The sequence below is a fragment of the Candoia aspera genome, chromosome 5 (genome assembly GCF_035149785.1).
Source record: "Candoia aspera isolate rCanAsp1 chromosome 5, rCanAsp1.hap2, whole genome shotgun sequence".
Lineage (NCBI taxonomy): Eukaryota > Metazoa > Chordata > Lepidosauria > Squamata > Boidae > Candoia > Candoia aspera.
The window spans coordinates 109,436,901-109,463,127 of record NC_086157.1 but is presented as its reverse complement, the minus strand read 5'-3'; the positions used below and the strand labels follow the sequence as shown (position 1 = coordinate 109,463,127).

The window sequence follows — 26,227 nt, the reverse complement described above, 5'->3', positions numbered from 1 at the left end:
GTACAGACATTGTGGTTTACACTGAATGCAAATCCAATCTCGCCAGCCTCTTAATTACTGTACAACTCAACCATTTAACATCACACTTAAGCAAGAGTAAGAAGTCACCTTTAGATTAATATTTCAAAACAATTTTTCCAGTGTGGTCATTATAAATGTAGATGCTAGTTCCAGACAAGGAAGAGAAAAAGTCAGCTGACTTGATTTTGCAAAACAGCATCTGGGATATTTTTCTCATACTCCAAAGGATGCATGTTCCATTGGAATTTTACCCTTAGAAAACTCAGAGCAGAATTGAAGGGGCTATCAATGTCCCCACCCAACATTTTTTGCATTTCTCTCCAGTGTTCTAAAGAGCTCTGAATTACTGGCATGTTAATGATACGGCTCCAAAATGAAATACTGAGATGCAAAAAGATTCTCATCAAACTACATGGATCTGGCCTCCGTCAAATTCATCTGGATTGATTCCAAAGAATAACACTTCCTCAGCTCTTTGAGTCCCTTTTTGACTGAGATGGGTGGTGACTAAATTTGAAATATAAATAAATAAACTTCACAAGTAGAAAAGACTCCAGAATCAAGACATCTGAAATCACAGTGACTACCTGACATTAAAGCAGATCATGATTAAGCATGCTCCCAAGCTCAGCAGGGCTAGCTCTGGTAGTACTTGGATGGGAAACTGCCAAGGAAGCCCAAGACCATCAGTTAAACTGGGAACTGCATGCTTGTATCAATGAAGTTGGTTGATCTCAACTCAAGGGCGCCTTTTTAACAAGCATCAGATGACTCTAATCATGCCATGCACACACATTTTAATGGGACTAAAAAAAGTGTATCCAGATATACTCTTAAGCCAGGTTCTTACATAAAAACTTAGTTCTTGGGTTCGTTGCATCAAAGTAGATAGATTTTCCTCCCTTTCAATAAAGCTATATCTGATAGCTCAATCCTATCTTGTTTACTTGAAATAAATCCCACTGAATTTAGTGGGATATAAACTAAATAAGCTAAAGAGTACATAACTTTCTTCATCAATAATATAATACAATATTGTGACCTATCCTTAAGGTCTAAGAAAAAGGATGGAATTTCTAAAAGAAACCAACACACAGGACTGCAGAACAGAAACAACTTTAAGTATATGAACAACATCTGCTCCGCTATGTTTGGATTTGACACTCTAACACACCCTTTTTCCTAAAGTCTTTGCATAGTTTTCTCATGCTTACATATTGTCAATTTGTCAAGGAGGCTGTCAGTTTTGGAGTAAGATTTCCCAATTCTGTCCTTCAGCAGGGAGGGGGAATTAAACATTTTTTCCAAGCACAATATGAAAAAAAAAAAATCTAGGGAGGACTAAGGACTGAGGCTTTATTGTCCTTCTTCAAGGACAATAAGGGAGGAAGGAAAAGAGATCAGATCTCATATAAATGAAAGAAGTACTTTTTAGGACACAGGAATGGCATATGCAAGATCAAAATGATATCAAACTGTATGTAACACAAGATTAGCTTCGGGGGCCATTGTGGCAGTGTTTACAAATTTGGGACTCTCAAAGAAAAAGGGATGTCATTGTTCACCCAGCTCTCATGTCATGCAATCCCACCCACCCCCCCAAGAGAAGTTCGCCAAGGGACAAAACAATGTCAGTTACACAAGGGAAGCTTGCAAATAAATCTCTGCGGTCATAACAAGAAACAGCAGCTGGAAGGGATCCGGCGTTCAGCACAAGGATTCAATTCCAGCTATCCCCACACAGCAAAGGAACTTAGCTCAGGAACCAACGCCAAGTAATTCCACAAACTGCAGATTACACAACACCCCACTGTCCTATGCATTTTGACTCCTGCTGAATTTAACAGTCTTCTACTCTGAATAAACATGATCTGTTTTTCCAGAGACAGCTCTGATTTGACCCTTGCATTTCAGAGCAAGACATGGGGCAGAAAGCAGGTTAATAAAATCCTCTGCTGGCCTCCTCATTCTTGTTGAATCATCCCCCCTCCCCCAAGTAGTTATGGGGAGCACACCTCAGGGCCTTCTGGGCGTTGGTCCTAAAGACACAGTGTGAAAACCTACACTGGTTCCAAATGAAACAGATTCTAACATTGGCTTCAGACCAAGATACACGTAACTAGAGGATGAAAAGCAGTCATGTGAGCCCAAAGAATGAAACGAACTATAGCCTGTGAACTATTTTTTCTTTATTAAAGTATAAAAGCAGCATCGTTTTGTTTTTTTTAAAGAGGGAACGTTTCTTCCCTGAGGATCAGACATTTTTAATGTCAGCAAGAACACCGAGAGCCGCATTAGAACAAGTCAGACCCCTGGGCCCACCTCGCTCGGTAGGTCTTCCGTCTTGCTTGGTATGGTCCATACTGCCCAAGATTTCAGCCTTTCCGGCCTTACCTGAAGAAGTAGTCTGGGATCACACATCTGCAGGTATTATTACTCAGGTAGGCTCAGCCTACTCTAATCAGTGGGACCAACTTGCAGTAGAACAGGGTGTTGAGTCAGCTTCCCAAACCTATGTCACGATACAGCATCCTCCACCTTTGGGATCCTACACCCCTGCAAAGTCCATTGCTGATGGGTGCCCTTAGCCTTGAATCTGAAAAGCTACCATTTTAATTTCCCACAAGCCCAAGGGAGAGACCACAATAGGGGCATGCTGGGAAATTAAAAAGGTGTCATGGACACTCAGATGCTATCCAACCATGCCAAATAAGCCTTCCACTTAGGAAAAAGGGAACTTCCCACTTTACTAAGGCCCTTCCCTCTTCACAACTTTCAGAATAGAGTCTAAAATGTATTTATGACTTGGTCGCAAGGATGCTGATTTCACCTGATTAACAGATAACAAGGCCAGTTTGGAGGTTACTCACCCCTTGGACTGGCAGGAGAAAACCATTTCTCAGGCTGACCTTGCCCAAACGAGCTATTCTCCAGATACATTGACTTCAACTCCCATCATTCTCCAGGCATCACAGCAAAAGCCGAGAATTCTGGGAACTGAAACCTACACATCTGGAGGCTGCCTTGGAGGGAGAAAGCTGTCTCAGACCAACACAGCTCGCAGGATGCATAAGGTTTCAAGTTCTTTATTGCATTCAACAGCCTCTGATAGAAGTCTTGTTAATCAGCTTGCAAAGAAGACACTTAGCACCACCAGTACTGGTGTGCAAATGCTGATCACCCAGTCAGGGATTTTGGCTGTGCCAAAATTGAGCCCAATGCAAGTTTCCTAACCCCTGGACCAGGCAGAGTTCCAAGCCGTGGGAAACAATAGAGGAATTTCTCTCTTCTGTGATTTCAACTGGCAGCTCATTCCACAGGACAGAAAGAGGAAAAAGAAAAAGAGAATTCTATGTTTCTCAGCCTTGGCAACTTGAAGATGTGTGGACTTCAACTCCCAGAATTCCCCAGCCAGCATGGGTGGACTTCAACTCCCAGAATTCTCCAAGCAGCATGCTGGTTGGGGAATTCTGAGAGTTGAAGTCCACCCATCTTCAAACTGCCAAGGTTGAGAAACACTGCTCTAAAGAGACCCATTTTATATTCTGCAAAACCCACCCCTTTGTGTGTGACTCCGGAAAAACTAACATATTTCTTCCTAAAATTCAGCCCTATCAGAAGGACAGGTTGCTGTCTGACATCAGGATTTCTGAGCACCTCAAATACATCAAGACACCACGGCTGAAACACTCAGTAATTCTTAGAAGATCTACTGAACTCAGAGCAGTTCCTTCCAAGCTAACAAAGAATGTTCAGGCCGCAGCTGCCAGCTTTGAAAAACTCAAGGCTCTTTGAAAAGATCCACTGAGAATTTCCCCAGGGGCTGTTTTAAGAAGCCAAGCAACTCAATTCTTTGCTCTGTCAGTGTTTGCCCTTCTCTCCTTAGCAAATCCTGTCTCTTCAAAGTCCTCTTAATAGTTTCAGAACTGGTAGACAATTCCGGTGAACTGCATTGGATGTCCTTTCACCAAAAGAAGGGAACCACCCACTGTACCAGCACAGCTCCTTCAGTGCCAATTTCTTATTTGGAAACCAAACTAATTAGAGGGGGAGAGAAGAATCATTTGCAAAAATGGGGGGGGGAGGGGAGGGCTTATCGACCATTCTTCAGACATCTGCAAAGCCAGCTCCTTCAGGAGCAGGAAGCTCTGAATTCCCTGAAATTCCCTCTGTAAGGAATGCATGTTGGATTGCAACCTTTTTAATGCACTCAAGTCAAAAGGTACCTTCCAAGTCAACCTTATACATACTTAATAAAGCCAAATCTCATGTTATTCACAGGGGTCTCATTATGGCTAAATATCCCTACAACTGTAGCCTCTTTGAGACAGATCAGTTGAGTAAAGACCAAAGGCAAGACCTACTCCAAGCAAGCTAGCTAAAGTCTGCTCTTTAAGCTCCACCAAACTCCCCGAGGTTTACTCCAGAGTAGGCAAACTTGCAACATGGAGCTGCTAAAGAAGCTGAAAAAAACTCCCAATGTGACTCGACTTCTGTCACCTCTGAAAAAGGATGGAAGGGGAAATCCCATTTAGGAAGCCTTTTTGACATCAAAGCAGCAAACAATGAAAGGATGGAGGGGGGCAGAAGACCGACCGGGAGCAGGTACAAGGTGCCATAAATTCACACCCATTTCCCCAAACAAGACATCCAACGTGTCATTTTCTCCCTCCCTCCCTTGTTTTGCCCATCCCCACCCGGCAACGCGCAATCCATTCGGCCACCCGTTCCTCCAGAGGCCGCAAACACTCCCCCCCAACATCTGGAAGGGGAAAGAAAGAGGGAGGGAGCGGCGAAGAAAACGCCGCCTGATGCGCTTTCTGCAGCCAAGTCCCTCTCGGCAGGAATTCTGCCCAAGCATTTCCTTCCCAGGCAGAAAAAGGGTTTTCAAAAAGAATCGGAAGGAAGGAAGGAGCAAATATTTGGATAAACTCCGGGCTGAGAAGGTGAGAAAGGGGCATAGCTCCGAAATCCAAGGAATGGGAGGACAAACCTGAATATTCCCACTTCTTCAACGACTTTGGGGAGATTCTGCGTCAAAGAAACCACAGGAGACAAAGCGTCCCCCGTTGCGACGCCAAGGAGAGGTGGGCTTCGCACTACAAGACAGCCAAGTTGATTTAAACACCAAAAAGAGAGAGATGGGAAGGGCAGAGCCTCAATAATTCAACCAACCAACCAACCAACCAAGGACTCACCTGGCTGGGGACGGGCGCTCCCTGCCCCTTTGCAAAGAATGGAAACGGAGAAGCCAGGTTGGAAAGCAAGTCACTCGGGCATGGGGGGAAAGCGTGGTGCAGCTTCCGTAGGTTGCAAACTCTGGACTGGGGGTTGGGGCTTTTTTTCTCCCCCCGTTTTCCCCTCCCAACAACCACCCACTCCCGCTCCCTTTCGCTTGGGAGTTAAGTTGCTGCTCTTGCCCTGCTTACTTGAAGCAGCAGGAGCCGGGAAGAAGGCGGCCCCGAACTGGGATCCGGCACAATGAATTGCAGCGCAGGGAGAAGCGCTCCGCCCTTTCGCCCGCTTTGCCATTACATCATCCTTCTGAAGGCCCGGGGAGGGGAGAAAAGGCGGCGGGAGGGACGCAAGGCAAGCGGGCCTACTCATTGGCTCTCCTTAAAAGGGCGCTTCTTTACCACGTGGCTTTCTGGGAAGAAGAGTTTCGAGGAGTGGTCCGCCAAGCAAGCCGACTCCGGCTCCTGAGCGGGCTGAGAACTACAGCACCCATCAAGCTCCGCGCCGCGCAGCCTCAGAGGGAGAAAATCCCACAAAGGGGACGGAGGGAGAGCCTTCTGCTCTGAGAAGCGGGTTCGCTCTTGCAGCGGCCGTCTCAGTCCAAGCAGTGGCGGCGGGCGGCAGTCGTAGACTTCGCGGTGGGACTCCCGAAGAGCGGAGAAGAGGCCCCGGGAAGCCGTGTTTCGGAGGTCGGTGCCGGAAGAAAAGCGAGCGAGCGGGCGGGCGGGCCGGCTTCCCCTGGTCAGGAGGAAAAAGCGCGCTTGGCCTTCGGCGGCGGCGGCGAGGGCCAAAACTCCTCCAGCGCGTTTCGTAATTCCGCTCCTCCCCCCTCCCTCCGCAGGTTCTGAGAGGGAGAGCGGGAGGGAGAGAGAGGCGCGCGCGGGGACGCCAGGGAGGGGCTGGCGCGTTGCCATGGCAGCCCGCGGCGGGGTCCCGGATGCAGGTCTTGCGTCGTCGCCTTCTTAAGGCTTCCCGGCGGCCGGCTGTCAGCGGAGGGGTCGGTGTAGCGTAGCGGGGCCGGGCTCGTTCTGCGCGGTGGCGCAGGACGAAGGCACGCGCACCGCGATCGAGCCCCGGGCGCTCCCTCCTCAGGGCAGCCGTGCGAGGCACGGCTGCGGATGATGGCCTGTGGAGTTAACAGGGAGTTGTAGCTCCCTGAGTCTTTTTCTGAGCCCACCTCGCTGGGTTGTTGTGATGGGAGCCTTGAGCTGCTGCAGAAAAGCGGGGATCCCAAGGAAAAAGGATTAATTTAGGATGGCCCTTTATAGAGCAGCCCATCTTGTGGTTGCACTTCTGGCTAGGAAAAGTGGGAGAAAAACCAAATAATAATAATAACTATTATTACACTTCTTCTTCATGGCTCCCCTGATTTACATGAACTTAAATTAAGAACTTTTTAATACCTCCCTCTTGGATTGTATATTTATTTTTATATTTCAGTATACTGTTTTTATTGTATTTTAACCTGCGTTTATCTTCGTTTTATTTGCTCCTTGAGTGAGATGGGCAGTGACAAAATCGGAATATAATTAATTAATTAATTAATTAATTCATGGCCTCTGTGACTTACATGAATTAAAACGAAGAAATTTTTAATATCCCCATCTTGGATGTTATATTTATATTTAAGGATTCTGTTTCTATTGTATTTTAACCTTCATTTATGTAGTTAGTTAGTTTCCCTTCCGCCGTTATTATTTTTATACCTAAGTCAAGGTGGCAAAGGTACCTAATAGTCCTTCCTCCTCCTGTTTTCCCCACAACCACAACCCTGGGGGGTGAGTTTGGCTGAGAGAGAGTGACTGGCCCAGTCTTGATTGATTGATTGATTGATTGATTGATTAAAGGCTGCCCCATGGGGCAGTCTGAGCCGATCTTGTCATGATTGTGATGAGAAAACTGTCCTCCCTAGGTGGCCCGCCCAGGCCCTGGCCAAAGCCGCAGCCCCGCAGGGAACTCAGCCCATCGGAGCAGGAAAGGCAAACAGCAGGGGGCCTGAGCACACAGCGCCTCCTCTCTGCAGCCCGGGGGAATTACACCTCGCTCAGGTTCCGAGGAGGCGGGAACACCGTAGCACAGCAACAGCCAAGCTCTAGCGTATAACTGGCTGGTGGGGAAATCCACAGGGTGGCCTTCCAACCAGCGTGCGCTGTACCTGCTCCTGGGAAAGAAACCCACCTCTGCTCCAGCCACTGCCTGGGTCTTTCCATTCCTGGCTCGGGACAACCCCTCGGTAAGTTTTCCTTCCAACGCTTGTATGAAACAAGATTGGTAACGGTTCGGGTGCTATGGGAAACGCCAGGATCTCTCTTCTGCTAGATTGGTAAAAGGCAAACGCTGTGCGCTCCGAGAACTGTAAAACGTAAGCTTTAATTTTAATCGCAGTCTTCGGAACATCGAAGGCGGCGGGATAAATCCTAGACCAGTGCTGTCCAAGGTGGATCGTCTGGGTAATTTGAAGTTATCTCCGGAATGGCCAGCAATATCAACGCAGCTGCTAGACCGCCACAGTCACCCCCTTGTGGTTGGGGCCGAGCCGTTGAACGCATCCGCTTTGGGGCACCATAGGTGGGACTTGATGGGGTGGGATTCCTTTTATCGTCTCATTTTGTGGGCTGAACACAAGGGATAAACGCTCTTGCGGTCTCGTGCTTCTTTATGCTAAACTCGTGTATTCCGAGCTGTGTTCGAAACAGACCCATATAGTAAAACCCCAAATAACCTCAGAGTTATTCCGAGCTGCTGTGTCTGAGAAAGCTCCCTCCTGGAGAAATCAGCCCATTTTCGCCCCCTGCTCCCCGAAAATTGACCGAATATTGGCACCTCTCCACGAACGTTCCTTAATCCGTCTGTCCCCATTGGAGCCCGGTTCTGGGAGTGGCAATTCTGGCCTATCGAGGAATGCCAGGTTAGGACAAGGCTGATCCAAGCCGTGCGCAAGTATTTCACGAGCGTTTTTTTGGCTCCAAATGTGGAGGAGACGGGAGAGCACGCGCTAGCCCGCTACGAAGCAGAGCTTCCCTTAGACGGACTGCCTTCAGGGGTTGTTTGTAAATGTGTTCCTCGGAAGGCACTTAAAATCTCCTTGTGCCTTCCTGGTCAATTTGGATGAATGGATACTGAGAGAAACAAGGTGGGATGCGCTTCATCTTTTATATAGGTGTTTCTCAACTTCAGCAACTTTAAGATGGGTGGACTTCAACTCCCTGGATTCTCCAGCCAGCCATTCCCCATGCTGGCTGGGCAATGCTGGGAGTTGAAGTCCCCCCATCTTAAGGTTGCTGAGGTGGAGAAGCACTTTTTGATACCATGCACGGTTTTTCAATCGCTCCCATTAGACCTTTAGCTGCAAAAGTAAGCTTGCAAAAGAACCAGAGCTTCCAGTCAGCTTGCCTGCCAACCACTCTCTGTGGCATCTGGATGGTCTGAAGCGTTGCGGCAGCAGGAAGGGGGAGAGTGGCGTCTGAAACTGTTCAGAGTTAAAACTTCCACGCGCTCTGCAGGAGTAAGACGCGAGTGGAAGCTTTGTCTTCCCTTCCGAGCGCTACGAGAGCGGAAGATGTGACAGGCGACTTGCCTAGCACCTTCTCTCTGGGACAGTCGTGCTCCAGTTTGGACAAGTTGAGATGGATCTGCCATTCCTGAACGGTGAATCCTGGTGGGGTGAAATTATGCTTCCCAGCCTTTGATCCAACACGTGGCGACCGTGGTGTAAAATCACCCTGCAGTAAATCCTCTGTTTGGACCTCTTCTTTCTACACGTGGAGCGCACGTGGAGTATTTTCATTCTACATCCTATTCTAGGTCGTGTCAGGCTTTGTTAACTCTTGACCAAAAAAGAGTGATTTCTTTAGGTCTTGGGAGTCTGACTGGGTGATCACCTTCCTCTCTGGGTGAAAAAGACCTTCAGTTTCCCTACCGATTAAATCTTGCCTTGGGCCTCTGCCATTCCCTTCCGAGGTGAGAAGGGGAAGGATCTGAAAAGGCGAAGCAATGGCTGGGTTTGTTTTTATGAAGAGGGCGGGCAATAATTTGCTGCCTGCAGCGGCTAAAACAGCAGCGGTAGACACCGCTACGATCCCCCCAAAGGGGGCGTGGCACGCATTGCCTCGTACGGGGTTCCTGCCCCAAAGATTAAAAAATGAAGAGGGACTGGGCTGCTCACTCTGCTTTAAGAATCACCTCCACCAAACTTCCACTGAGGGTTGAATGTCCATCTGTCTTTTATGAAACAAATTTATATTTTTTGCCTGAAGAACCAGATGCCGATCAAGGTGAACCAGTATGGACGTTTGCAAGTCTGTAATGTCTTTGGGAATTTGGTGGCTGAGCACTTTCTGAAATCCTCTTACCTGGCATCTTTCAAATTTGGAATATGAGGGACAGGACTGGTAATTGTCTGTGTGTCGGGCATGTTCTGTATCGCCAAGTTGGTTCATCTGCCTCCTGAGAGAGTGCCAAGTGAAGAGGGTCGTCCTCTGCCCCCCTGAGCCTACAGCCACAGTTGCTGCTTAGGAAAGAAGGATAAAGCGAGAAAGGAGGAGCAGACGATGGGGTTTGTTGCAAGTTGACTCCTGAGGCCCTGAATCAAATCTTACCTTGCTAAGCATTTGGTTTATTCAACCCCTCCACGATGGAAGCGGTGCCCCAAGAGATGAGGAAGCATTCCCAACCCCGGAAAGTGCAGAAATCAGGTTCAAGGCTTGGCCCCATATATTCCTTGCTCCTGTGGATAAGCAACTTCCAAAAAAAAAAAAAAAAAAAAGCTTGTAAAATGCACGTCAAGAGAACGCAGCAGCGTTTGAGGAAAAGTGTATCACCCCAACCCCGTCCTGTGTTGGTCTTTCAGTTACAGTAGTATAACAGAGATCATCTGGGAGGTGTCCAGGTCTGAACTGGACACGCTGGTGGTTGGAGAAACAAACAGCACACTTAGGGAGTTCAGCTCAGTTTAATCTGTTTATTTGGCCTTGCTTTAAGGCTGCATCTGGGCTGCAGCCTTGCACAGCATCTGTAAACAAGATGCTTTTGAGACAAACAATCCTTCCCCATTGGACCTGGTTTCTTCTTCCAACCTGCCACCCAGGGACCAAGATCCTCTGCTGTGAGCATCATTCATTAGCCGTCTTGTCCTTGCAAATGTTGGGTGGGGGGCGGTTTCCGTGTTTTGTGGCACTGTTGGGTTTCATCTGCTTTGGGCTGGAAACTTTCCCAATCCCGGAAAGCACAGAAATCATGTTCCGCTGATGCAGGTTCAAGGCTCAGCCCCACATATTCCTTGCTCCTGTGGATAAGCAACTTAAAAAAAAAAAAAAAACTCATAAAACACCGGTCAAGAGAATGCAGCAGTTTTAAGAATTCTGGGAGGTGAAGTCCACCCATCTCAAAACGGCCCAGGTTGAGAAACATGGATACAATGTATGTGAGACTTGCTATTGGGAGTTGTTTAGTTCGCATATAGGCCCCATCCTGCCCCAGTTCACCCTTGAGAATTCATAAGCTGTAGGGCTATCTGCTGTTTGTACAGAAGGTGCGTGGCAATCGCGAAATCTCTCGTAACTCAGTTCAGTGACGGGAGTGCTGAAGGTTTTTTTTGATGGGATGGATAGTCTTCAGAGTAGATCTGGGAGCAGGTGCCCATCAAGATAGTCCTGGGGAGTTTTCCCTTGTCTCTCGGCAACTGCCTTCAATGCTGTGGTTTATTTTTATTTTAGATAATTGCATCTGCCACGGGGATGTATATGTCGAGATCCTGCCTTTTGCTCCATACAAGCTAAACAGAGCTCAACCCTTTCAGCCACAAGAGCAGCTGCTGAGGGTGGGCCTTGCTCAAAAGGTGTTTTGCTTTTCCGGTTTTGAGATTTGCTGAAAAGGGCAGCACTGTAGGCTGAGCTGTGGAGTCAAACTCCTCCCTCACCCCAAACACACCCAAAAGGCAAGCCATGTCAGTGTCAATTGAAGCTGCACAGAGAGGTTGCTTAGGTGACAGCTTTACTTAAGCAGCCTTTTCCATCCTGCCGTTCCCAGTCCAAGGACAAACACAATTGGCGCTGTATGGCTCGACTGGAGCGTTGAAGCAAAGGGAAACTGCCAGGCTGAAAAGTGGCCTGGTTTGTTATTAGGTGTGAATTCAGGCCCTGTATCTTATGATTCACTGTGTTGTGCAACTCCAGGCAACTGGGTTAAGTAAGCCGTGGGTTAACATGTTGCACAATCCTAGCCCATTTATTTGGGTATGATAAGCAAATCAAAACCATGGGTCTTAAGCCTGATAAGTCAGATCTTTGCAACAGAACTCTGTTAACATGCAGATTTTCTATCCTCACCTCTGTGACTGAAGAATAGGAAGGGATGCTGGTGTGTGTAAGTATACTAACATGGTGGTTTCATTTGCAGGATTTGAGCCATTTAATGCAGTGCTGCCTACTAATGTTGGCATATATTCATTTTGCTTTGTTTTTTTTAGTGCTAGAGCTTTTTTCTTCCTTTCTTGCAGCTACTGGAATAAAAATAAAGCAGTCATCTTGTCCTGCCAACAAATTCAAAAGCACTCTTATCTTCCCTCTTTCTCTCTGGGTTTTACAGCAGCCTTAAAGACTGTACATGGACTCTTCCCCAACTCCCCCCCCCCCAATGGTCAATAAGCTCTATCTCAGTATTCTTTTTTCTTTCTAACATTCCCTGTGTCTTCTCATTAGGTCTGTCCTACGGGCCGGATTACAGACCAGAGATGATGAGCGTTAGGATTTAATTCCTTTCTGACACAGTCGCTGGTGGCTTGACTCAGAAATAAACACAACAGGGTCATGAGCCAATCTGACTCACTTTTCCAATCAGTAAACAATCAGTTTAAAATCGAGATGCTACATCTCAAGAGATCTTGCACCTCTGAGAAATGGGATCCCTTCTCTAAAATAGAAGCTTCTTAGTGAATCTTCCACGTAATCCCTGTTGACGAGACTCAAGTAATTCTGAAAACGACTGAGAAAAAGAAAGCCTCCTGGTACTTTATGCAAGCTTGGGCGATATGCGTTGGATCTGATAAAGTGAATAGCGCGCCACAAAAATAACAGACAATCAACTGGTTCGCCTTTGTGGTGCCGCAGAGTTCTCCTTTTTGTAACGAACTCGCCCAACAACCTCTGGTAGTTGGATTAATTAATCCAGATGGGGAATGTTGCAAAATTTAAATTAATCAAACAGCCTCAAAGCTACGTTAGGGGGTGAGAATAGGGAGATTTTTGTTAAGAGAAACCAGGGCTTCTGCATTCAAAATCTTTGCTGTGATGGTCCCCCCCCAACAAAGGAGATTGGAAATGCTTAGGCAGGGCTTTAAAGTGTCTCTAATCTAGGAAATGTTGAATAGTTGTGTCCATTCTTGGAGCAAAAGGAAGCATTTTGCTTTTTCCCTCCCATCAGTTTAAATGCGAGTGTTTCTCACACTTGGCAACTTGCAGACATGTGGACCAGTAGGCTGGCTGAGGAATTCTGGGAGTTGAAGTCCACACATATTAAAGTTCCCGAGGCTAAGAAACATGGACTGGGAAGAAAGCAAGGGAGAAATTGTTTCTGTCCTGTCACTGGAAAACCCACATAGATGCATCCATCTAATCATGACTGGCTGGGGAATTCTGGGAGTTGAAGTCCACATATGTTAAAGCTGCCACGGTTGAGCTATCCTGGCATACAGCATATGCAATAAAAGATGTAATCAAATATCACTGAAGAGAAATCCATACAGTTACAGATTGCTTTCTGGAATGTATGCCCTGCTCTCAAACATTCACTCTGCTTACGCTGGTCTCAGAATCATCATCCCCTTGGATTATCACCTTGCCTAGGAGCAAGGGGTCAGGGCAGCCATGAAGAGTTCCATTTTGTACACAAAGTTGCGCCCTTCCATTTTGTTCCACTGGACTTCCTTGAAGGGGCCACGCAGGTAGTTCCATTTATTGTCTTGCAACGTATCACTTTTGGGGAGATCTTTGCGCTGGCACCGTGGGAATTGCACCATGATTTTGCTGCCACTTTCTGGACTGTTACGTACTGCAGGAGAAGGGGAAAGCACATGTATGTGGTTTACAGCATAATAATTGCTTTTAGACTGTTCTCTTGCAGCCAAATCCTCTTTTAAAGTTTTAATTTTAGAACTGTTCGCTTTACTGCTGATTTTTTAAATTGTTTATACTGTTCTTTTATAAACTCTTCTGGATTCCTCTGGTAAGAACATTGCTATAGAAAATTATACTATACTATACTGTACCGTACAACACCATCAACTACCATTACCACCACCACCACCACAGATACGACTTGATGGTTCTGCCTCCAAGGTAAAAAAATCTATTTCCTGATGTGAGAGATAAAGATTTTAATGTGTAAATAAGTTCAAGCTAGTGAGCAAAAGCAACACCATGTTAAATACTTAAACCAACACGAAGTCAGGAGGAGATAGTGGGGAAAACTCATCAAATGACAAGGGCTAAACTCATCACTTATCATGGCAATGGCTAAACTCATCATCTGGTAATGGCTAAACTTATCAGGGCAACGGCTAAACACATCACCTAATATGATAATGGTTTAAAACAAAGGCGGCCGGAAGATTGTAAGTCTGAGAGTACCCAGCCAATGGGGAAACGGATAAAGAGGAGCGACGGGACAGGAAAATGTATAAAAATAAACTTGAAATATTGTATGGTGTGGCTTTTCTTTTGGACACGTTGCATCATGCTCCTGGAAAGTCCACCACACTTTGCAAACCGTAGAAGCTCAGAGAGAGAGTGAAATAAAGTCTTTTTCTACTTCTAAACTCAAAGACTGCTGGAGTCTAATTTGTTTCGAGTTTTGTCGCTAACACTGATCAGGGCAGCCCAATACATTGCCACGTTTTAACCTTCAACCAGGAAGGGGTGGAAGACAGCTTCCTTTATTAAATATTTGGCTCCTTTTCGTTTTCCTTTCTTTCATCATACCTTTTATATCCAAACAGGAAAGCAACAATAGCCAGGATCTAACTTGTCAGAAGTATGGCAGAAATAAATACAAATTAAAATAAAGCCTTTCCTTTCCTCTGTGGGATAATTTTTGAACAGCAAAGACCACTAACCACCTCAGCAATTGGTTTTAAAATCATCTGAGATTCAGAAGAGCTATAGGATACTGTTCAAGAATACAAGTCAAAGTTTCTTTGGGACACATAGGAGCAAATGGGCAATTCCTTGGATGGAGTCCTTGGTGCTCTCTGAGCCTTGTTGTTTTCATTGCCCGACTAGGCAACATCTTCAGTGTGAAAAGGGAGAGGGCCTTGCTCTCAGTTTATATACCGTGGCTTGCCCTGCTTGTGTTGGTGGGGGTGTTCTCTCCTTGGGAGTTCCTTGATTGGGCTGTTGTTTGCTGCTTGGTTGATTGCCTGAGTTAACACTAGGATTAACACCAGATGAACCATCAGACAGCACAATACTGTTGCAGATGCTGGGAAAGCCTTTAGCCCAGGAGAGGTCAAAAAAGTCACACACCAAGCATTTCTATAAAAATAATTTATTTACAGAAAGCAAAAACAAAAGCAAAAACATATTTAAAGGACTTAGCTCTCTTTGGAGCAAGCCTTGCTGAGCTACATTTCCAGCAGAGAGAAAAAGAGGAAGTGAGAAGACAAGTCCGGGCAGCTCCTCCCCTCCCCCAGGCTATTTGCATGAAGCACGTGAGAGGAGACAATCTAATACAACCCCTTCACCTGGCCAAAATGATTTGATACAATAGCAGTCTTAATCTGTTAGTAGGAAAACCTCAACAAATACACCCTAATCAAGGAACTATTAACTCAGGCAACCTGTAAAGCACTTCCGAGCATCACAAAGTGTTGCACCCCCCTGTAGTCACATGATCACATATTGGGCACTTGGCAACCACTCACGCTTATGATCAGTTGCAGCGTCCTGCGGTCATGTGATCGCAAAAAACCCCATTGGGGAAGCTGGCTTTGCTTAATGACCGTGGCGATTCCCTTAACAACTGCCGTAAAAATGGTTGTAAAATTGGGTGTGGTCACATGGTGACTCGACTTGCAGTTGTCTGTCTTACGATAGAACTTCCAGTCCCAATTGTGGTAGTAAGTCAAGGACTACCTGTACACATTGTTCTAGGGCTGCACAGAACAACCTTCTTCCCTGCCTCAGGGTAACCTCCCTTTCACTACATGATTCTTTCTGTTCCACACCACCAATAAATACCTTCTTTATTTTGACTGTAGCACTGAAAAAACATATTCTGGAAGTTGGTACAGCTAGAGACTGCTGGGATTTATAGTTATAAATATTGGGCTGCAGACTTAAAAAAATAATAGAACTAGGGAAAACTACAGATAATGGGTAACTTTGCATATAATTTGTTTCCATCATTGCTGGCTAAGTGGTTCAGATCCTCCCTTCCCTTCCCTTCCCTCCTTCCTTCCATGAAGCCTTCCCTGATTTGAAGATATACTAAGTGGGGATTATGGGAACTGCCATCCAACACATCTGACAATCACCAGGTTAGGAAAGACTGGCATTTATTTTATCAATATAAATGTGTATATCCTGCTTTCTTAGTACTTATGCATCACTCAGGGTAGTTAACAACAGTTAGTAACAACAATTAAAACCAATGCAAGGTAGTGTACTTAAAAACAAAATCAAGGTAGTAAAGATTTTAACAAGAGGGTTTCTGAAATAAAAGCATGGTGGTGCAGTAATTAAAATAAAATACTAAATAAAAAATTATACTACTGGACCTAAAAGCTTTCAATATCATCCCTACAATTACAGAATATGGCGCACTGACTATTTCGCTTCCTGCAGTGGCAATTCCTTTTTGCTTAAGTGATGCACAGGAAGGAACACAGTTCTCAACGAATTCAGTTACGAAAACCATACCTGAAATAGCGTAGTCTCCGTTTGGTGATGCTACGGTTATGGCAGATGCATTCCCAATGCTCTCTACTGGGCCCAGCCCCACGTGATTACTGAAACTGAGCACATGCCACCCCATAACTTTGGCCAGCTGCTGAACTGCAAGAATCTGATGTTGTGACAGCTGGAATTTTAAAAAAGAGGAGAAAAAACATGGTGTTTTTCTCAAAATGCCAAGCACTTATTTTGTGAGCTACACTAACATAAACAACTCTCTTGGTAGTTTAGTTAACCTCTTTCACTCTTGGTATTTTAATTAATCTCTTTTATACTAATAATGGGATGAGGAAAAGAATAGTAATTCTTACTACTCTTTTCCCATCCACCTCTGCGAGAAAACCAAAGAATAACAGCCATTAGCATAACAACTCTAACGCACTGGAGGAGCTAGACACGTTCCCAGTGAGATAATACAACTGAAGTCCAGTCTCAGTGCTTCTTGTGATCTGCTGTCAAATTATGGAGATTCTGTGTAAAGAATACCAACAACATTAAAATTATTATTTAATTTTTAATTTTTAATATTTAAATTTAACATTTAAATTAATGTTAACATCAATTAACAATTCATTTAATTTAATATTTAATTTAATATTTAAAATAATAACAACAACAACAATAACCTAATAAACCAGAATCAGCCAGATTTCTATGAACCTGCATTTTGAGTGCCTGCTGGTTTGTGAATCCTGACTTATGAATCAAAACTTTGATTATGCATCAAAATATCGTCATCGCCTATTAGCACGCGCATACTTTGTTAATGATCCAGGAGATGTGCTTTAGCACAAGTGTGAGCACAAGCACAGCAGCTCTTTAAAATGTCTAAGTGACTTTGAAAAAAAGACACTCTTGCCTTAATGAACCAGTCCTACTAAAAAAAAATAGGTCCAGCAAACCAGAATGGGGGGAAAAAGTTTTTCTTTTTTTTACCTGAGAAAGAAGGAAATCTTGCAGCTCTTGCTCTTGATGGGACAGGGTGATCACTCTTCCATCTCTGTGCACTACTCTAACCTGTTCAATGCCAATATTCAACTGCACTTGAATAGACCTTTGAAAACCACAGGATATTGTTACAAGTGGAGTGGTACTCGATGGTGCTCAAGTCAAAAGCAAGTTTCCTTGCTTCATAATAAAAAGTGTTCCCTTAAGCACAATGAACTTTCAATCAAAGTGAAGTAAAGTAAAGCATTGATTTAAATTATGGATATGAAAACAATTTGCAATATTATCTAGCAAACACCAATGAATGTGCTCATATGGAGATTTTTCTCCTACTGTATTGGTGTCAATGCAATATTCAGGAAGCCATACTGCTATTTAAAAGCATAGTGAAATAAAGGATAATAAAAACACAAGAGAGACAAAGGGCGTGGCTAAGGCATAAACTTTGTATAAAAATGGGAAATGCCTAGTAGGCAAAACCCTACTAGTTTTAAAAACCCCACTAGTTTCCTACTGGAACAGAACTGCCTTTCCCAAGCAGTCACCTCTGCCTGATGGGACAAGATATCCCACAATGGTGCTGCAGTCACTGAGAATGTCTGTCACTTGCTGTCATCAGCTGAATTTCCACTCTAGTGGAGCTCAAGGAGCCAGCAAACGAGCTGATCTCTGTCAGGAAGATATGCAAACTTCCAGATGCCAGATGCCAGCAAGTGACCACCCCAACTGAGGAACTATCAGTACAGATACTCCTTGCTTAAGGACCAGTCCTCTCAATGGGGAACAGCATGATTCGCTTAACGACCATGTGGTTTGCTTAATGCCTGCAGTGATTTGCTTAACGACCACCGCAAAAAAGGTGGTAAAACCAGGTTGGATTCACTTAATGACTGCTTTGCTTAGCAACCAAAATTCCGATCCCATTGTGGTCGTTAAGTGAGGACTACCTGCATGTCCACTGATTTCTTCTGCTAAAAGATGGCAAGGCCTAAATGATGGTCCCTGTTTCACACTTACTTGCATATCTGCTCATAACCTTGGGAGGTGATGAGAACCTTGACACTCGACTCGTAGACATCACTGATGTTGGACCAGTGGGCCTGAATCTGGGGATCCTCGATACGCCTGGCAAGACTGTCAATCATTTGAGCGGTTCTAAAATGAGAAATAAAACCTCATCATTGGCTCTTAGTTTAGAAACATCCCACAAGGCCATCAAAACTGCCACTGTTTTTTACTAACGGCATTTGCTCCTTAACTGATACTCCCAAATCATTCCTTTCAATGCTCAATTCTTCATGGAGTGTGATGGAAAGTGAGGGTGGCCTTGAAAGACAGGGGGAAGAGATGCTGCCTAGGAAACAGTCAGATAAAAGAGGGAGGTGTCCACAACTGAGTAACGGACAAAAAAAGAAACTTAGAAAGGGCCCACCCTAATTAATCTGGCAGTGAATATGGAGGGCAGGAGGTTCGTACTTCAGACTTGCAAGGTTCTGTTAATGTAGCTTTACCATAAAATAGAATTAGCTTATCTCATCGTGTTTCCTGTCTGGTTTACCTGGGAGGGCTGACACGGAGTGCCAGGCGTTCACTAGCTTGGCCGTGTATCAAGAAGGAACACAGTAGCAAAGAAACGGGGATTCGTTCAGACAGGAAACAGCAAATCACTGGCAGTGCAAGTAAAGAAGCCCCACCTAAGCGATTGTTACCTGCGCCTCAGAAAGATGTGCTTTGCCTGCTTTATGATCTTCTCCAGCAGCCCCTCGCTGGGTTGCAAGGAGCTGATTTCATTCTTATCAAAAGCCTGAGGTCCTGCCAGTCTCATTCTTTTATGGCCGAAAGGAGCACTAGCTGGGTGAGGCATCATGGTGGAGCTCAGGGTCTGCTTGTGAAACTGCAGGAGAAAAAGCAGCCTAGAGGGTACCATTCTAATGCCAAGGTCCATCTCAGATGAGCTGCAGCCTTAACCATAAGTGCACACAACAGGATCAAGTGGCGTTTACCATAAAAAGAAAACAGCAAGGAGATGCCTCTTCTTCCCCTTAAGATGCGTATCCAAAGGTTTCTTTCCTTCAGACCTAAAAGGGAAGAGGGGAGTAGGCTGCAATTTGTGCCTTCCCTTCATTTATGTCCCTGGAGGTCACAGCTGCATTGCTGAAATCATGATAACATGGCCTTTTCATTCCTAAAAGAGGCCCTTCGCTAAACTTTGTGTGTATGAAGGCCATACTCCAATCTTTTGTGCACCTTTATGGAGCTACCCCTCCTGCAATCCTTTTCAATAACACCAAAATCCCCCTTTTGTACCATTATCCCATTTCCTTTCTTAGATCTTGGTACAAATCTGAAAAACATCTCTCCATACATTGCACATGCATTCAGAAAAAGTTTCCTGGATTTTTCCCTGTGTTACAGGGCAGCAAATCCTCCCAACCCCTAGAAATTCTGATCTAGGAAGAACTGATGCATATTATGTTTCATTTGGGGAGACATTTATTTGGGGGAGATCAATGGATTACCAATGAACTGAAGATAGTTCAAGTGGGCCAATCCAAAAATGCTAGGGAATTCCTGGAAGCTTGGCATTTAGACAAATCAGCCATCAATAGACACATAGAGATAAACCACATTTACACACCATTCAGAAGAGACAGCAAAAAAGCTAAGAAGGAAACAAGAAGATCAGAACACATCTCCTCCAGCAACAGGGATTAACGTCAGACAGACAAACAAGCAGAAAACAATGCCCTCATCAAGGAACTACCAAGGAGAAAACCCCCACCAACACTGGCAGGGCAAGCTACTGTATGTAAACAGGGAGCAGACCGCACACTCAATCACGCTGATGACGTTACCGAGTCGGGTAATGAAACGTCTGCAAGCAAATAACCAAGCTCAGAGAGCACCAAGGACTCCACAGTTCAACCCTGAGCTACAGATATTCTCTTTTATCGAAACTGAAGATAACCAGAGTCAATTATTTTGGGATGTTAAGACAGGGAAACCCCAGCTGAATACAGTTACACTGGAAATGTCTCATCTGTAATCTTTCATAATTTGTTATATAAATGGAATAAGCTCTTAACTTCAGACAGCCCATAAAAGGTGGGATAAAAATTAATTAAATAAATAAAGCTATGCTGATACACAAAATTCCCAGCAATGAAAACGTCTGAGTTCTAGTGCCGCTAATTGTTTTAAACAAAGACGCACCTCTCCGTCACTTTTAGGCCACATTCTCTAGTTCAATTAACCTTGCCCGAAAATCTGCTAAGTACCACTGAAATGTTCCTGCCCTGGAAATATTTCCCGGATTGTGCTTATTGTTGCTTTGCCTAACCACCTTACGCTTCTGCAAACATTAATATAGCTTAATTTTAAATAAAGCACTGTGGTCAGAATATAAATACAGCCTAATATCCTGCCACAAAACACCTATAAAATTGGATATACGTAAAATGTTTCATGATATTAATCTCTGAACTTGATCTTTCAGAGGTGGGATGGTTGGTGTCCTGAGCCTCTTGTTGGAATGGCAGTGCTCTAGGCCAAACCACGCCCTGGACCATTCTGCATCGCCAGACCCCTCAGGGGCCAGCACTCTTGGCCTCTCTCAAATGCCGGGCAGCTCTCAATTGCTCACTGCCCTGGATCACTGCTGAGGACATGGCTGAGCTCTCTGCTTTGCTGATGTTCCTCACCGCTCCATTCCAACTTCTTTTCCTACGTTCATTCTTCTTCCTTAAGCTCTCTTCTTCCTTCCTTCAGCTTTTCTGATGCCACAATGCACTCTGTTGTAATCAAGCTCGTTTTAAAGGGCTGGCTCAAAACCTTCTGGGGGGGGGTCCTTAAAAGTAGAAGGGGACAGAGGGGCATAAGCTGCTGCCGCACATCCATCCTCCCACATCCAATCTCATAGCTGAGATAAAAACTCTCTGCTCTAAAGTCATGCCATGTCCAGCACTACAGGATGTTCCATTCTGAAGAACGTTTCGAACATGAAATATTTGGGTACCTCTAAAACCACACAAAATTCAGTGAAAAAGAGGAGAATCTGAAACTCTGCTGTAGTAAAGTTCTTTACCTCTCTGATCCGTTGGTGCAGATTATGCTCTAGAACATAGAGATGATCCTCTGCACCTTGCTTCTCAGAGGGGGATTTTTGGGATTTCTTGTCTTCTGAGGAGCGGCACAAGGAAATGGATAGCTGCAAGCCTACAAAACGAAATGCAAAAAAATGTAGGGGGTTTGTGTTGGCAACTGCAACTTGTAGCTAGTTATCTTATACACAGCCATTGATTTCTTAAATGTAAAAGGAAAAGGTAAAGGAAGGAAGGATCAATGGTTTGGTTAAGATCAGTCCATGTCACATATCTGAGCCACCCCTGTCTACAAGGATAGAAACAGAGCCAGAACAATGGACATAATTTGAACTAAGTAAAATGCCTCAAGTGCACTTTAGGAATTGTATTCATTTGTTCAAGCAAACAAGTGGATCAATTTCTCCTTTTCAATACCTGGGAAGGGCTGGGAAATGATCTGGTTCTTCACAACAATGTGAGGAATTTGTGATTTGATTTGCACGGCTTCCCGAGAAAGCTGAGCAAATATTTCTTTGCATAAAAGAACGTTCTGTGCAGTCTCCAGCTTTGTTTGCCAATGCAGAGCCCCTGAATGAGAGTAACTGTCCTTACAAGAAATCAGTAAAAACAGAAAACAAACTGCTCTCTTTATACAAATGTTCAAGGCATTAAGCAGTCATGTTGACCAAGAAGGCAAATACAAAATTCTTATTCAAATTAGCATACAAAATATTTTTCTATGTCCCAAAAGCAGTAGTTGTTTTAGAACATCCGTTTTCAAAGTATGCTTCTTTGAAATATAGCAATTAATATTCTGGAACAATACCTGGCTTAGATTTCAAAATAGGCCTTTTAAACAGATTGACTGTACCAAGGTCCCCTATATCTGGTGCTTGTTTCTGAATACATACCTAAATGTTTTTAAAAAAACAGTTTTGAGTTCTGTTATTCTTTTCTAAGCATATTAACCAAATAAATGCATAAACAAATAACCTTGACAAACCTTAATATAGGCAGAACCTTCCAAATCACTTGGAATCTGAACATCTAGAGGGCAGGAATCATCAGGAATCTTTTTATCCAGATCAATGTCTGTGTTTTTTATTACCTCAAATGTGCCATGATGAGGAAAGAGAGACCCTTTATAAATGAGAGAAGTTGCAACAGTCCTTTAAATTTTACATTACATAGATCTGAAATATCCAACACACATTTGCACCTTTCCCTGTGTGCATATGGGCATAATTTTTAAAGCATCGAATACCCCTTCAAGGAATTTGTCTTGGATTTGAGCAAATCCATATAATCTCTAACAGGATAAGGAATTAGTAATCAAGCAAAAATACAATCAGAGCAAAATATATTGGTTTTCGCTTTCTTCAGCAGTTATCTTAAGATGAAAGCTAAGCATTTTTAAAAATATTAATATTTTTCTGCAGGCATGCACCCACATATCTCCACCAACAGGTACACAATACCTATATTATGCATATATAAACATCAGCACAGTAAGCAACAGTACAGAAATTATGCCCTGCTTGAGAGCTGGGTTCACCTGCACTCTTGTAGCTCAAATCTCCAAGGATTTTATCTCCCACTTTTCTCAGCTTCCAGTGCTGTCTCAGCCTGAGCAATTCTGAGTTGAAATCTCTTTGCCGCTTATTTTCTTGGTTTTCAGCAACAGATTTAGATAACCTTTCTGCTCCTTTCAGAAGAATCTGGGCTGCCCCAGCTAAGGACTTTTTCTTGGAAATCAGTTGTAAAACCTGAAGATTCTAGAAACGAAGAAAGAACTCAGAACCGAAATCAATTTAAATGCAATCTGCTCTGCTCGTAATAGATTGAAAGGATATTTCTACATTTACATTAATGGCTGAAGTAATCTGACATTATTTGCTTAAGGCAGAAATATGAAACTGGGTGCTTCTGCATTAAACGTGAAGATGGCTAATGGCAAGAGACTGTGAGATTTATAGTCCCCAAACACCAGGAGGGCACAAAGTTACCTAGCCCTGATTTAGGATTTATCCGGAGTGAGGATCTTCGCTTGTTGGTACCATAATAATAATTATTACTACTACTACTATTATTATTATTTAAATTTATATACTGCCTGACTCCCAATGACTCTGGGTGGTTACAGATAAAAAACATTAAAAAACAAACACCCCCCCCCAACAATAGACATTAAGAATAAATACGGGAAGGGACAAAAAACTGGACAAGAACCAAAGAAATAAATTCACATAGTTCAAAGGGGGGGCTTCACCCACCCTTGCTAAAGCTCTGGGCAATATCTTTACAAGCCAAGATTTAGAAACTTGGAACAAACATTTGAACAGAGTAAGGAAAAAAAATCATGCCTAGTACCTGCTTCTGAGAAAGTGGTTCTTGTACAACTGGATCTAGAGTCATAAACTTTTTATCTTTGACTATGCTGAGGACATCATAAAGAACACACATTTCTGTCAAAGTGCTCCTTAAGTTATTCCTCACTGAATCCCAAGACCAGAGAGAAGGCTGAAATTTTATCAGGCCTGAAAAACATAAACACAGGAGAAAAACAAGACTAAACTATTCCTGAATTTCTAAAAACAGCATTCCTTTCTTAATGCAACTCTGGAATATGAAAAGCTCTGGAATTGCACTCCTCATTTCCATTTCAAATGTTCAAGCTTCTCAAAGGCAAGGGGAATTTAAAAAAAACAAACAGCAAACCCAAATAGAATTCCTTAGAAAGAAAGACTGTCCTTTTCTTTAAAAAAAATTGTTTGGGACATACACTGAAAGAAAATAGGAGGACGACCAGCAGCAAGGTGGATGGACTCAGTTACAGTGGTGATGGGGGTGCCATTGGCAGAGCTGAAGGACCAGGTTAGGGATAGATCATCATGGAGAAAATCTATGAGGCCACTAAGAGTCGACACTGATTTGACTGCACACAATCAATCAATCAATCAATCAAGGACATACATGCAGATCACACATGAGAACAGTGGGGCTCAATAATCCTGGATCGTACAATAGTGGAGTGCACAGAAAGATGCAACGATGACCCAGAATGTGTTAGTACTGCGCTTTCCTGCACAACCGAGAGGGTTGGACTAAATGATCTTTGTGACTTTTTCCAACTCCATTTTATACTCCCTTGGTGCAGCTGTGAAAGGCAGCATATGCTACCCATCTTCAGGTCAAGATTAAAGCAACTCTACTTAAACCTACCTAAAACGTCTCCTATTACTGGTGGTTACAACCTGGTATTTCTTGTGGTCCCCCACCCCAAGCTGGTGGTGTTACTTTATACTGTACAGGGCTCCTTTTATATTTTATTCTGTTTTCGGCTAGTCAAGCCACCCAGAGTCATCTGGCAGCTGGGTGGCTTAAAAATCTGATGATTAAATGAAATTAAGGAAGGCTACTCCTAAGCAAGATCATGGGACAACTGCCTTCAAGCCGAGGTGGACTCGGTGAGTGCCTCCATGCAATGTTCTTGGCAGAGTTATGAAGGTTTTTACAACTTCCCAGCGCTGAGATCTCCTGGTGGTCTCCCATCCAAGCACCGACCAGGTTCGACCCTATTTAGCTTCCCTGCTGAGGCACCTCTCTCCTGCTTCTCGCCCTTCCCCTCACCTTCCTCCTCCTCCTCGTCCCCGCCGGGCCAGTCGCGACTCTCGCCGGCCGGTGCGGGCTCGTCCTCTTCGGAACCGGAGCTGCCTTGGCTGAAATCGATGCGCTGCGCCAGGCGGGCCAGGTTCTGCGACATGGAGAGAGGCTGCAGGTACGTCTCACTCCCGTCGAGGCCCACCTCCTGCACATGCTTCTCGCAGGCCGACTCGATGCTGATCCGCACCGCCCGAAGCCCCGACATCGTTCTTCCTCGGTGGTTCCGCAGCATCCCGGACCGAGCATGCGCGAAAGAAACTACGGGGCTCGCGAGGAGTCAAGCGGAAAACCGCGATTGCAAACGAGAGCACCTGCGGCCCCTAGCGGCCAGCAGGAGACGGCGGTGCCTTCGGGTCTTTTCGGTTCTGCAAGGGCGGGGAGGAGGCGGACCCGAGTGTGCGCGTATCGCCGAACGGCAGGGGTTAATATAGTGCAATCCTAAACCTATTCACAAATAAGGCCGCTGAATTAAGCTACCTGCAACCATTGCCTTTGGAACTCGACGGGAATTACCAGAGGGTAGTAGGTGCACATCAGATTGCACAGTGACTACCCATCTAGAAATTCCCCTGCTAGGGTCAGCCCAACGGTGACACAAGCACTAGAGCAGTGTTGCTCAACCTTGGCAACTTTTAAGATGTGTGGACTTCAACTCCCAGGATTCCTCAACCAGCAATTCTGGCTGGAGAATTCTGGGAGTTGTAGTCCACACATCTTAAAGTTGCCAAGGCTGAGCAACACTGCAACAGAAAAACAATGCTTTCCCTCTCAAAAAACAGCAGCAAAAAAGTTTAACGCACTCCTAGTGAACATCGACTTAATCAGTTATCAGTGCTTGGATTAACTGAGAAAGATGTCAGCCCTGCTGAAAAGAGGTTCAGATTATAAATTTGGAATTTAATGTTGCTTTTGGCATGAGGTCTTGATCTCTGTACTCCCTCTCCTCTTCAGAGACAATCCAGTGCCAAACTTGGGTAAATTGCTCACAAAAAGCATTGGAGGGAACCCTACGTTTACAGCTTCTCTAAAATTTTATTAGTGTTTGACATAGTCCTGCCATTCTGCATCTAATCTGGTAAAATGCTTTTCCTTGTTGGACTGGGTCAGTATTTCTCAACCTTGGCAGCTTTAAGCTGTGTGGACTTCAACTCCCAGAATCCCCCCACCAGCATTCCCCATTCCCCAGCATGGCTGCCTAGGGAATTCTGGGAGTTGAAATCCACAAAGCTTAAAGTTGCCAAGGTTGAGAAACACTGGCCTGGGTGCCTCCCCCTTCACGAAAGCTATTTTTTTTAAAAAAAAAAAGTTGGATTGCTTTATTTATACCATCTT

General features: G+C 44.5%; 2 protein-coding genes across 2 annotated transcripts in view; both read right to left on the bottom strand.

Moving 5' to 3' along the window:
• Positions 1-5,342, bottom strand: part of RAB30 (RAB30, member RAS oncogene family) — a 43,430-nt gene extending 38,088 nt beyond the window's left edge. The window contains exon 1 of the mRNA XM_063305928.1: positions 5,220-5,342. The gene's annotated coding sequence lies outside the window, so the exon portion shown is untranslated. The remainder of the gene's footprint in view (positions 1-5,219) is intronic.
• A 6,648-nt stretch (positions 5,343-11,990) lies between these two features.
• LOC134499275 (mediator of RNA polymerase II transcription subunit 17-like) lies at positions 11,991-25,107 on the bottom strand. The gene is made up of 12 exons (XM_063305927.1): positions 24,863-25,107; positions 23,603-23,769; positions 22,788-23,007; positions 22,236-22,372; positions 22,059-22,143; positions 21,668-21,820; positions 21,235-21,365; positions 18,860-19,044; positions 18,168-18,305; positions 17,139-17,256; positions 16,170-16,329; positions 11,991-13,302 (listed from the first exon to the last, which is right to left on the bottom strand). The coding sequence occupies exons 1-12, from the start codon at positions 25,098-25,100 to the stop codon at positions 13,094-13,096; spliced, it is 1,941 nt and encodes a 646-aa protein (XP_063161997.1). The 5' UTR covers positions 25,101-25,107; the 3' UTR covers positions 11,991-13,093.
• Between the last annotated feature and the right edge of the window lie 1,120 nt (positions 25,108-26,227).

Bases quoted from the DNA above. Each gene is read 5' to 3' on its own strand.
- LOC134499275 (XM_063305927.1), bottom strand. From the start codon at position 25,100: ATGTCGGGGCTTCGGGCGGTGCGGATCAGCATCGAGTCGGCCTGCGAG. The intron at 23,770-24,862 runs GTGAGGGGAAGG...TATGTTTTTCAG, and splicing joins GGACGAGGAGGAGGAGGAAG to GCCTGATAAAATTTCAGCCT. The intron at 22,373-22,787 runs GTGAACCCAGCT...TCATTTATAAAG, and splicing joins TTTGAGCTACAAGAGTGCAG to GGTCTCTCTTTCCTCATCAT.